The sequence below is a fragment of the Eimeria acervulina genome, genomic scaffold (genome assembly GCF_000499425.1).
Source record: "Eimeria acervulina Houghton genomic scaffold, Eah_scaff110, whole genome shotgun sequence".
Taxonomy (NCBI): Eukaryota; Apicomplexa; class Conoidasida; order Eucoccidiorida; family Eimeriidae; genus Eimeria; species Eimeria acervulina.
In genome coordinates, this window is record NW_013550384.1 from 15,813 (window position 1) to 28,618 (window position 12,806).

At 44.0% G+C, this 12,806-nt stretch overlaps 2 protein-coding genes across 2 annotated transcripts in view; one reads left to right on the forward strand and one right to left on the reverse strand.

The window, feature by feature from the left end:
- Positions 1–1,743, reverse strand: part of EAH_00017290 (hypothetical protein, conserved) — a gene marked incomplete at both ends in the record, with an annotated part of 4,868 nt that extends 3,125 nt beyond the window's left edge. Inside the window, 5 exons of the mRNA XM_013397649.1 lie at positions 402–458; positions 748–784; positions 1,108–1,360; positions 1,460–1,464; positions 1,730–1,743. Coding sequence (XP_013253103.1) covers positions 402–458; positions 748–784; positions 1,108–1,360; positions 1,460–1,464; positions 1,730–1,743 — 366 coding nt within the window. The remainder of the gene's footprint in view (positions 1–401; positions 459–747; positions 785–1,107; positions 1,361–1,459; positions 1,465–1,729) is intronic.
- A 2,597-nt stretch (positions 1,744–4,340) lies between these two features.
- EAH_00017300 (kinesin motor domain cointaining protein, putative) lies at positions 4,341–11,528 on the forward strand (the record flags this gene model as incomplete). Its single annotated transcript, XM_013397650.1, has 9 exons — positions 4,341–4,361; positions 4,698–5,229; positions 5,578–5,751; positions 6,305–6,891; positions 7,233–7,418; positions 7,919–8,003; positions 8,605–8,717; positions 9,107–9,203; positions 10,168–11,528. The coding sequence occupies 9 exons, from the start codon at positions 4,341–4,343 to the stop codon at positions 11,526–11,528; spliced, it is 3,156 nt and encodes a 1,051-aa protein (XP_013253104.1).
- Between the last annotated feature and the right edge of the window lie 1,278 nt (positions 11,529–12,806).

Genomic DNA, 12,806 nt, shown 5'->3' on the forward strand with positions numbered 1-12,806 from the left:
GAACAAATAAACAAAAGGAGACAAACAAATAAACAAATAAACAAAAGGAGACAAATAAATAAACAAATAAACAAAAGGAGACAAATAAACAAACAAACAAACAAAAGGAGACAAATAAAAACAAGACAGATAGAAGGAGACAGATAAAGACAAAACAGACAGATAAAGACAAAAGGAGACAGATAAAGACAAAAGGAGACAGATAAAGACAAAAGGAGACCGATAAAGACAACAAAGGAGTCAGAGAAAGACAAAAGGAGACAGATAAAGACAACAAAGGAGACAGATAAAGACAAAAGGAGACAGATAAAGACAAAATGAGACAGATAAAGACAACAAAGGAGACAGTTTTAATTAATTAGAGACAGAAGAATACCTGCAGATAAAATTGTGCGAATTACATCAAATGGATGCGAGCAAAAAAAAGAAGCGAAAGTACACAGAGACAAACAACCAGCCTGCACACACCAAACCCTAAACCCTAAACCCTAAACCCTAGACCCTTAATAACCCTTATTAGCCCTTAATAACCCTTATTAACCCTTAATAACCCTTAACCCTTAGCCCTGAACCCTAAACCCTAAACCCTAAACCCTAAGCCAAAACCCTTAACTCTAGACTCTCCACCCTTAATAACCTATAGCCGTAGACCCTAATCCCTCAGCCTACTACCTAAACTCTATACCCTAAACCCTTAACCCCAAACCCTAAACCCTAAACCCTTAACCCTAAACGCTAAACCCTCACCGCGTGCAGTTTGCTGCCGTTGCCAGCTGCAGGGTCCCTGATACACACCCAGCCCCAAACCCTAAACCCTAAACCCTAAACCCTAAACCCTAAAACCTAGAGGCTAAATTCTACATATGCCTGCAGCTTCCTTCTTCTGCTGCAGCGCTGTGCTGTCTCTATTCTAGAGACGGCATCAGCATCTAACAGCAGCAACAGCAGCAGCAAGGACAGCAGTAACAAGAATATCAGTAGCAGCATCAATAACAGCAACAACAGCAGCAGGAACAGGAGCGAGGGAACAGCAGCAGCATGCAACAGCAGCAGCACGCAGCAACAGCAGCAGCAGCAACAGCAGCAGCAACAGCAGCAGCAACACACCTGAGGGCTTGACTGACTGCAAGACTGACGCCGCATGCAACGAGACAACCTGCAGCCCCACAGCCAGCCCCAACCCACTGGCCTCTAATCCCCCGTACAGCTCGTTGCTGCTGCTGCTGCTGCTGCTGCCGCTGCTGCTGTAGCACGCCTTCTGTTTGCTGCAGGATGCGGAGGCGCTCTAAGGGCCCCACAGCCGCAGCAGCAACAGACAGGGGAACCCCCAAAGACCAGAGAGAGCACAGCAGCAAACGACCTGCAGCAACAGCAACAGCAACAGCAGCAAGAACTGAGCAGGGCTCCTGCAACCCCCCAGCAGCAGCAGCAGGAGCAGGAACAACAGCAATTCATCAACAGGTCCTGCAAACCCTAAACCCTAAACCCTAAACCCTAAACCCTAAACCCTAAGGGTTTTGCGTGCCTTGTCCTGTGCGGCGCTTGCTTTCCTTCCGGTTGCGCGCAGCAGCAAGCAGATAAAAGAAAGGCTGCTGCTGCGTCAGCTGCTGCAGCGCCGCATGGCCTGCAGAGCTGCTCCACCCTTGAGAGGGTTCGAGCTGCATCGGAGCTCACCGCAAACCCTAAACCCTAAACCCTAAACCCTAAATAACGCTTTAGCCAGAGGCACCAGGGCTGCGGCATGATGATAACGTGAGGAAACTGTTTTTATTTTTTATATCTTTTTAAATTTTGTTTTTGTTGTTGTTTGTTTATTTAGCTGTTTATTTTTATTTTATTTATTTTTACTTGCTTCGCTCTGCTCGCTGCCGCAGAGTCGGGGGCCCCCCTTGAGCAGCAGCAGCAGCAGCAGCAGCAGCAGCAGCAGCAGCAGCACCAAGAGCTCTTTTTGCTATTATTTGTATTTTAATTTGTTGTAATTTGCGAGTTAAGGGTAAAATGTTTTGTTTAGAGTAAATATCAAACAAACAAAGACAAAAAAAACAGAAAAAAAGCAGCAGCAGCAGCTGAGCTGCGCTGCCGACTGCAGCAGCAAATAGAGGTGATGATTGTATAAAAAGAAGAAATAAAACAAAAATAAAATAAATTTATATTAATTTAATTAATGCATTTATATTAAAATAAATGCATTCAGAAGACAGCCCCTTAGTTTCTCTCTTCTGTACAGCGCATGCGGTGGTTAGCCCCAAAAGGGACTCGAGGGTTTAGGGTTTAGGGTTTAGGGTTTAGGGTTTAGGGTTTAGGGTTTCTTGAAGTGCCTGAAAATATACTATTAAATATTTATTTATATCAAATATAATTCAATCGAATTACAGCGCTGCCTCTTGGGGCTGCTGCTGCGGGTGCGCAGGCGTTTGTTTCATTACACGAGGGTTTAGGGTTTAGGGTTTAGGGTTTAGGGTTTAATACTGCTCGCTGCTCTCGGCTTCTTTTTGCATTTGCTTTGCTTCTTCTAAACCTTTAAAGTAAAAGGATAGTATAGAGAAGCCCCTTCTCCTTTTAGCTTAAAATATTAAAAAACAGAGATAGAGATATAAAGAGTAGAAACCATAAGAAACAGACAAACATAAAATTAACTAAACAAAACAAAACAAATAATAATTCTTTATGCTGTTTATTAGCCCCAGCAAACTGCAAACTGTGCCGCATACGTAGCTGGATATTATTAGGGATTAGGGTTTAGGGTTTAGGGTTTAGCACAGCAGCGGCGTAAGCAGCAGCACTAACAGGAGCAGAAGAAATAACTGCAGCAGCAGCAGCAGCAGCAGCAGAATCAGAAGCAGCAGCAATTGCTGCTTAAAGTGTAAACAATAAACCCTAAACAATAAACAAACAGTAAATAAAACAAAGACAACCAACGCACCAAGCAAACAAATAAGTAAACAATCAAACAGAACAAATAAAACAAATAAATAAAACAAACAAAAGAAAGGAGACAACAAGAAAGGAGACAGTAAGAAAGGAGACAATGAGTGCTGTAAAGGTTGCAGTAAGGGTTCGCCCTTTCAATCAACGCGAAGAAGACATAGGCTCAGTTTGCTGTATTTCTATGCGAGGCAAAGAAACGCATCTTCTAGATATAGAAGACAGCAGCAGCAGCAGCAGCAGCAGCAGCAGCAACAACAGCAAGCCTCCTCGTATATTCTGCTTTGATTATTCTTACTGGTCTCATGATGGTTATAAAGAAAGAGAGGACGGGTATAAATATCCTGAAGAAGGTTCGAATTATGCAGATCAATCTCTGGTGTATAGGCAGCTAGGTGAAGAAGTCTTAATTAATGCATTAGAAGGCTTTCATACTTGTTTATTTGCGTACGGACAGACCGGCGCAGGAAAGAGTTACTCAATGGTTGGCTATGGTGCTAATAAAGGCATTGTACCCTTAGTCTGTGAGAACATATTTAAAAAAATAAAAGATAATACAGAAAAAGATAAGTCTTTTCATCTCTCTGTTAGCATGCTTGAGGTGTATAATGAGCTTGTTCAAGATCTACTCATCAAACCCACTGAAAGACCTAAAGCAGGCCTCTCCATCAGGTATTGTAAACCCTAAACCCTAAACCCTAAACCCTAAACCCTAATTCTGCTCATTAAACCCACAGAAAGAACTAAAGCAGGGCTCCGCGTATTGTAAACCCTAAACCCTAAACCCTAAACCCTAAACCCTAACTCCACTCATTAAACCCACAAAAAGACGTAAAGCAGGGCTCTCCACCAGGTATTGTAAACCCTAAACCCTAAACCCTAATCCTGCTCATCCCTCAAGTTAACCACAAGGCCTAAATGCGCAAGCAGAACGAAAACCCTAAACCCTTAAACAAAAGCCAAACCCTAAACGCTAAACCCTCGAGCATGTTAGGGACACAAGCTGACTCCTCAGCAACCCCTAAACCCTAAACCCTAAACCCTAAACCCTCGGAAGGGTTGATTTGTGCTGTAGAGAGTCTAAACAACTGGGAGTATTTGTGGAGGGTTTATCAAAGGTTGCAGTATCATCATATGATGAAATTCAAGCAGTAACAGACAAAGGCACTGCAAACAGAACAGGTCCGACAGGGTTTAGGGTTTAGGGTTTAGGGTTTAGGGTTTAGGGTTTAGGGTTTGAAAAGAAGTTTCCAGGGTCCTTCTTGCGATTTTTACTGCAAATTGAAAACCCTAAGCGGCGGCGGCTAACCTCTACTTCTACTAAAACCCTAAACCCTAGACCCTAAACCCTAAACCCTAAACCCTAAACCCTAAACCCTCGTTGGTGGTTTGGTTGTGCAGTGGGAGCCACTCTGATGAACGCAACCAGCAGCAGGGTAAGCGGATGCTGTTTAAATATTTTTTGTATTTGTTTGTTTTATAGATGTTTATTTATTTATTTATTGTAGCTCTAATTAACTAATTAATTAATCTATTTATTTATTTATTTATTTATTTATTTATATTTAGTAATATCAATAAACTTTGTTTGAGGGAGAACAAAAACCCCTTCCTAATAAACAACCAAACAAACAAACAAACAAATTAATAAATTAATTAATTAACAAATAATTTATTTATTTATTTATTTATTTATATTAATAAACAAATAATTTATTTATTTATTTATTTATTTATTTATTTATTTATTTATTTATTTATTTATTTATCAGGCTCATACGGTGATATCGATAGAGCTTATTCAGCTAACTTCTTTTGAAGGGCAGCAAGGAAGGAAGCAGAGTGTTATTCATTTAGTAGATTTAGCAGGGTCTGAAAAGATATCAAAGACAGGCGCAGGAGGAGACAGATTAAAAGAAGGTTGTGCAATTAATAAGTCTCTTTCTGCTCTAGGGAACGTTATTAATGCTCTTGCTGAAAGAGAGAATAAAGCTGCTGCTGCTGCTGCAGCAGGAGGTGCTGCTGCTGCTGCTGCTGGTGGTGCTGCAGCAGCAGCAGTTATTCCTTATAGAGACAGCAAACTTACAAGACTGCTGCAAAATGCTCTAGGGGGCAGCAGCAAGACCATCATGATATGTGCACTGTCTCCTTCTAATGATAATTATGAAGAGACTCTCAGCACTCTACGTTACGCAGAAAGAGCAAAGAAAATTAAGAACAATGCAGTTGTTAATGAAGACCCCACAGACAAACTTATCAGACAACTCAAAGAAGAAAATGCGAAACTCAAAGCCCTCCTTGAAGGTATATCTACGGCCTAGGGTTTAGGGTTTACGATCTAGGGTTTAGGGTTTAGGGTCTAGGGTTTATGGTTTAGGGTTTGGGTTTAGTGACTAGGGTTTAGGGTTTAGGGTTTAGGGTGAAGCAGCAACACCATCAGCCTAACAAGCAAATAGAAGGAGACAGATAGAGATTGAGAGAGAGACAGACAGAGACAGCAAAAGAGAGAGAAGGAGACAGTAGCAGTGAATGTCTAGGAAGGAGACAGAAACAGCAAAAGAAAAACATCTCCATTGCGTCTGCTGCTGCTGCTGCGTCTGCTGCTGCTGCTGTTGCTGCTGCTGCTGCTATTGCTGCTGCTGCTGGATGCAGGAAAGGGTTTAGGAGACAGCCCTCGAGGGGGTTTGTCTCTTGAAGAGACAGAAGCGCTGCAACGAGCTCATGAAGAAGAAATAAATGTAATGGAGGAGGCAATGAAAGACTTGCAGCGGTCTTGGGAAGAAAAATTAGAAAAAGCAAAAGCACAAATGCACACTGAATTCGCAGGTTAGCCCACAAACCCTAAACCCTAAACCCTAAACCCTAAACCCTAAACCCTAAACCCTAAACCCTAAGCCCTAACCCTAAAGCGAAACACGAAACGCGGAAGCCTAAAGCCTAAATCCTAAGCCGAAACACGGAACATGAAACAAGTAATGGGAGGCGCTAAACCCTAAACCCTAAACCCTAAACCCTAAACCCTAAACCCTAAACCCTAAACCCTAACTCCAAAGCACGAAACCCCAAGGACGAGAGAAAGAATAAGGAATAGGAAATGCTGAATTATAAACCCTAAGCACCAACCCACTACACTAAACCCTAAACCCTCAGTTCTATATCCTAAAACAAAACCCCATACCTCAACACGAAACCCTAAACCCTAAACCCTAAAACCCTAAACCCTAAACCATAAACCTAAAGAAAATGCCGCCTGAGCGACGAAAGAAAAAAAAAGACCGGCAGCAGCAGCGGTTTACGGTTTAACGTTTAAAGCTTAGGATTAAGGATTTAGGGTATAGGGTTTAGGGTTTAGGGTTTAGGGTTTAAAGTTTGTGTATAGCTCCGGACTGGAACTGCGTGGCGCATATAACATTACTGAATGAAGACCCTCTTCTTTCTGCATCTTTATCTTTTAAGCTTCCGGCAGCCCCTGAAAAGTTGAGAGTGGGTAGAAGAGAAGGAAGCAGTTGTCCTGATGTCTGTCTCTCTGGATCGGGTTTAAGCGTTAATCACTGCTACCTGCAGCTGCAGCAGCAGCAGCAGCAGCAGGAGCAGGAAGGGGAAGCAGCAGCAGCAACAGCAGCAGCAGCAGTATTAGTGGTTGAAGACGGAGCAGCAAACACTTTTGTAAACGGAAAGGAGACAGATAAAGGGCAGCAGATAACTCTAAACAGCGGAGACAGAATTTTAATCGGTCAGAATTATATTTTTCTTGTATTCTTACCGACTGAAGGAGGCTATTCAAGGAGCAGCCTCTTACAGCACTTTACCTTTGAACGCTGCCTGCAAGAAGCTACGTTGCTGCAGCAGGAGACAGTCGAAGGGCTTGCACAGACGCAGCAGCAAATTGAAAAGGAGACACTCAGACGCTCGCAGTACAAACAAAAACTTCAAGAGGCGCAGCTAGCCATACAAAAACAAAAGGAGGTAATGTAATATATGCTGCACTTGCTGCTGCACTTGCTGCTGCAGGTGCTGCTGCAGGTGCTGCTGCTGTTGCTGCTGCTGTTGTTGCTGCTGTTGCACTTGCTGCTGCTGTTGCTGTTTGCTGCTGCTGTTGCTGCTTGCTGCTGCTGTTGCTACTTGCTGCTGCTGCTGCTGCACTTGCTGCTGTTGCTGCTGCTGCACGTGCTGCTGCTGTTGGTGCAGGTGCTGCTGCTGTTGCTGCACTTGCTGCTGTTGTTGCTGCTGCTACTGCTGCACTTGCTGCTGCACTTGCTGCTGCTGTTGCTGCTGCACTTGCTGCTGCTGCTGCTGCTGCGTTTTAGGAGTACGAGGCGAAGCTGCAGGAGCTGCAGCAGAAGGCTGACGAAGGGCAGCTAGCGTTAGCAAAGGAAGCGTTTGTAGAGGAGCAAAGAAAGCTTGAAGAGAAGAAGAGAGACATTGAAATAGAAGAGTTAAAAAGGAGACAAGAAGAAGGAGACTTATTGCTGCTTAATGAGCAAATGACGCAAGTGCGTCAGGAGACGAGAGACAAAAGAAAGCAGTGTATTGGGTGTCTCCATTTGCTTCTTCTGTCTCCTTTGCAGCAGATTCACCTCTGTTGCTGCATCCTTTGCTGCTCTCTGTCTCTTTTTATCTGTCTTTGCTGCTGCCGCTCTTGCTGCTGTCTGTCTCCTTTTATGCGTCTCTTTTACTGTCTCCGTTTTGGTGTCTCTGCTGCTGTACCCTTCTTCAGTCCGTCTTTCCCTTGCTGCTGCTGCTGCTGCTGCATGTTGCTGCATGCTGCTGCCGCTATAACTACTAATCATACTACTACTACTACTACTACTGCTGCTGCTGCTGCTGCTGCTGCTGCTGCTGTTACTGTTTCTGTTTCTGTTTCTGCATGCTGCTGCCGCTACCACTCCTACGACGGCTACTACTCCGACTGGTACTACTCCGACTGCTGCTGCTGCTACTACTCCGACTGCTGCTGCTGCTGCTGCTGCTGCTGCTGCTGTTGCTGCTGCAGGTATTGCCTTTGATTCGGGAGGCGAATGTAATAGCCGAGGAGTTAGGGCTTTGTTATTCGTTGCAACCAAAGTTGTTGCTGGAGTGTAAGGAGAGACAAAATAGAAAGAGAACAACGTTAGGCGTCTCCGTTTGTTTTAAACAAGTTGAGGTGTATGTCTGGCAGGCAGCAACACTACAAGACAGAATATTTATAATGAGAGACTTATTTAATAATTGGGTTGACGCAGAAGACAAACACGCCTTCGTACAAAGTAAGAAAAATTAATAAACTTCTTGTTTGTTCAAACATCTCCTAGTCAGGCCTCTTTAATTCTTTTAATCTTCTACCCCATCCACTTTTATTATTATTATTATTATTATTATTGTTATTATTCTTATTATTATTGCTATTAGCATTAGTATTAGTATTATTATTGAGAGAACAATTTATTTAATATATTCATTTGGGGTTTATTAGGGTTTATTCGGGTGCTTTAGGGTTTATTAGGGTTTATGAGGATCTGTTAGGGTTTATTAGGGTTATGAGGGTTTATTAGGGTTTTAAGGGTTTATGAGGGTTTATCCGGTTTAATGAGGGTTTATTAAGGTTATATTAGGGTCTATTAAGGCTCGTTAGCTTTTATTTGGGTTTATTAGGGTTTATTAGGGTTTAGGGTTTAGGGTTTAGGGTTTGCGTGTGTGCAGGCTTGCGTCCGGCTGAGAATCCGTACTGGGATCCGTTCCCTTCTCGGCGTTTGTTAGGCAGCTGCGAATTATATTTAAAACCCTTAGCCTGTCAGGTAGAGAATGCAGCTAAAGTGACAGTTTTCGATGAAGAAGGAAAACCTGTGGGAGAGGCAAGTCCAAAAAAAGGGTTTAGGGTTTAGGGTTTAGGGTTTAGGGTTTAGGGTTTAGGGTATTCACAGGGTTAAGGGTTTGGGATTAAGGGTTTAGGGTTTAGGCTCTTCATGGGGTTTAGGGTTTAGGGTTTAGGGTGTAAGGGTTTAAAGGGTTTGGTGTTAGAGGTTACTGGGTTTAGGGTTTAGGGTTTAGGGTTTAGGGTTTAGAAATTTTGCTTGAAGATAAAGGTTTAAAGCTGAGGGTTTAGGCCTGGGGGCTCCCTGGCCTGGGCATGAGGAGGAGCTGAAGTGTTTAGGGTTTAGGGTTTAGGGTTTAGGGTTTAGGGTTTAGGGTTTTGTTGCTTCAGATAGAGGTTGGGGTTTACCCTGTGACAGCAGAAGGAAAAGAGTTAGCAGACGAAGACATCAAGGAGACGCCTCAAGAGCTGATAGGCAGCAACATGTGTATGTCTTTACTTCTTCTTTGTTTGTTTCTTTGTCTCTTTATGTCTCCTTTATCTCCTTCTCTATACTCCTGTCTCTTTATGTCTTCTTTGTTTGTTTCTTTGTCTCTTTATTTGTCTCCTTATGTCTTTTTTATCTCTTTCTTTGTCTCCTTATGTCTTCCTAATCTTTTTTCTGTCTCTTTATGTCTTGTTTATCTCTTCCTGTTTCTTTCTTCTTAAACTCTGTCTTTCTTCTTTGTCTCTATCTTTATTTTTTGTCTCTTTATCTTTTCTTTATCTCTATCTTTATTGTTTGTCTCTTTATCTCTTCTTTATCTCTATCTTTATTGTTTGTCTCTTTACGTCTTCTTTATCTTTATTGTTTGTCTCTTTATGTCTTCTTTGCCTCTTCTTTGTCTCTTTCTGTCTCTTTCATTCTTTTTCTTTCTTTTTGTCTCCTTTTTGTTTGTCTCTTTCTGTCTCCTTTTTGTTTGTCTCTTTCTGTCTCCTTTTTGTCTGTCTCTTTTTGTCTCCTTGGTGTTTTCACCTGTCTCCGTTTGTCTCCGTTTCTTTTTCTTTACTTGTTTGTTTCTTTTTGCTTCTTCTGTTGTCTTCTACTGTCTCCTTTTGTCTCCTTGTTGTCTCTTTGTACTGTCTCCTTTTGTCTCGTTTTCTTCTTTTTGCTTCCTTAAACCCTAAACCCTAAACCCTAAGCCTAGTCTCTCAACCTTAGATCTTAATAAACCCTAAACCCTAAACCGTGAATATAAAACTTTGAGTCTTAGAGTCAAATTCACACCACGTAAACCCTAAACCCAAAACCCTAAACCCTAAATCATCACAACCCAAACCCCCAGTCCATCCCCCGCCCCCTTAAAACCGCTACACCCTAAACCCTAAACCCTAGACCCTAGACTAACCCTAATCTGTAAACCCTTGTGTGAGTTGCTGCGTTGCTGCTGCTGCTGCTGCTGCTGCTGTAGACTACCAAGTAAAGGTTGGGCGTTTGTGGGGTGCTGCTGCTGAAGCAGCAGAAGGTGTCTCCGTTTGCTTCACCCCTTATTTGTCTCCTCGGCCGCACTTCACTGGTGCAGCAGATAGCCAGCAGCAAGGAGACAGCAGCTGGTTGCTGCAGTTTGATTACTGCGAGCTGCTGCAGCAGCAGCCTGTAACTGAAGCCTTTATAAATTATTTATTAACTCAGACTATTCGCTTTGAAGTCTGGGGTAAAAATACAAAAACAATCAACAAACTTTACGAGCAAAACAAACAACATTACTCTTATTCATATAATGGATATGATGCCTTTGGGGTTGATGATGCTTCCTTCAATGTGCTGCAGCAGCTGCCAGGCATGCAGCCTCCTGCTGCTGCAGCTGCTGCTGCAGCTGCTGCTGATGCTGCTGCTGCTGCAGCAGCAGCAGCAGCAGTAAAAGCTGTGGAGACACTTGAAAATGCTGTGGGGAGAGACCCCAACTCAGGCAAATATATCTACAACGGCTATTCTAAACCAACACAAGACACCCAGCAGCAGCAGCAGCAGCAGCAGCAGCAAGAGGGGGAAGAGACGGCGAAGACGTCTAATGAGAAGGATCAGTCTGCTGCAACAGCAGCAGCAGCAGCAGCAGCAGCAAAGAAAGAAGGAAAAGATAAAAAGCAAGACAGCAATGCAGAGAGACAAAAAAGCACTAGCACTCTCGGCATAAGAAGAAGGTCTCGCGGGAGAACAGCAGCAGCAGAAGAGCAAACACAAAAACAAAAAGAAAAAAAAGATATGCAACGCACATCAACTGCTGCTGCTGCTGCTGCTGCTCCTGCTGCTGTTGCAGGGGAGCAGCAGCAAAAACCCAAAGAGCAGCAGCAAAAAGCTGCTTCACTGAAAAAGGAAGAACAGAAGAATGCTTCTGCGCAGCAGCAGCAGCAGCAACAGCAGCAGCAGCAACCTGCTGATAAGGAGAAACAACCTGCAGCAGAAGCAAAACCTCAACAGGAAAAAGACTCTCAGCAACAGCAGCAGCAGAAGCAGCAGCAGCAGGAACAGCAAAAGCAGCAGGAGCAGCAAAAGCAGCAGCAGCAGCAAAAGAAGGAGACACAGGAGCAAGGACAGCAGAAGACACCGGAGCCACAACCGCAGAAAGAACAGCACAAAAGCGAGCAGCAGCAGCAACAGCAGCAGCAGCAACAGCAACAGCAGCAACAGCAGCAACAGCAGCAGCAACAGCAGCAACAGCAGCAACAGCAACAGCAGCAGCAGCAACAGCAACAGCCCCACAATGAGGAGCAAGAGCAGCGCAAATCTCATCTGTTTAGACACGCTCAAAATGCCTGCTGCGTAATCCAATAAGGTGCACATACACCCCACGAGGTGTAGTATATACACCCCACATGTCGTACATACACCCCACGAGTTGCACATACACCCCACGAGTTGCACATACACCCCACGAGTTGCACATACACCCCACGAGGTGTATATACACCCCACGAGGTGTATATACACCCCACGAGGTGTATATACACCCCACGAGGAGTAAATACACCTCATGAGGTGTACATACACCCCATGAGGTGTACATACACCCCATGAGGTGTAGATACACCCAATGAGTTGTAGATACACCCCACCAGGTGTATATATATATGTATATACACCACACGATCTTCTTCTGCTTTATACTCCACACATTTTAAAAACAAACAAATTAAACAAATTGAGGCTCAGGCCTTTGAATGCATCATTCCTCGCCTTTACCTCTAATGCAGCTGCGTGCTGCTGCTGCTGCTGCTGCTTCTGCTGCAGCAACTTAACTGCAGCAACAACAGCTGCTGTTAAGTTGCAGCTTCTGTTGAATATATAATTGGGAATGACAACTCGGAGGCAAACGCTAAACCCTAAACCCTAAATCCTAAACCCTAAACTTAAAACCCTAAACCCTAAATCCTAAACCCTAAACTTAAAACCCTAAACCCTAAACCCTCAGGCTTGTTTGTGAGGGCGTTTATTCAAAACGCATTTAGGTATTTGTTGCTAAAAGTTTAAAATATAGGAAGAAGGAAACGAAAAAGAAATGCAATGTGCTTCTGCTGCTGCTGCTGCTGCTGCTGCTGCAGCAAAAGCAGCAGTGTCCAGATAAAAACTTCAAAAAAAAGAGCTGCAGCAAACTGCTGCAGAGATAAAACAAAATGCTGAAAAGACGGGGTATCTCAGCAGCTGTGGCTATGTGCTGCTGATGCTGATGCTGTTGCTGCTGCTGTTGCTGTTGTTGTTGTTGCTGCTGGTGCTGGTTGCGCTGTCTACAGGAAAAAATGCTGCTGTGTGTCTTGCTCTGAGCTGTCCCTGTCCTTGCTGCTGCTGCTGCTGTTGCTGCTAGGAGACGTTTTTGCTGCTTGTTTTCTGTCTAGAGGCAGCAGGAGTCTCCTTGGCTCATCTGCTGCAGCAGCACGCTGCAGCAGCTGCAGCAGCTCTTCGTCTCCTTTAGGGAGACGCCTCACAAAGCCAGCATGGAGCCACTCCAGTGATCTCCGCTTCCTCTTGATGTCCATCCCTCTGGGCAGCTGCTGCTGCCGCTGCTGCTGCTGCTGCTGCTGCTGCTGCTGCTGCTGCTGCTGCTGCTGCTGCTGC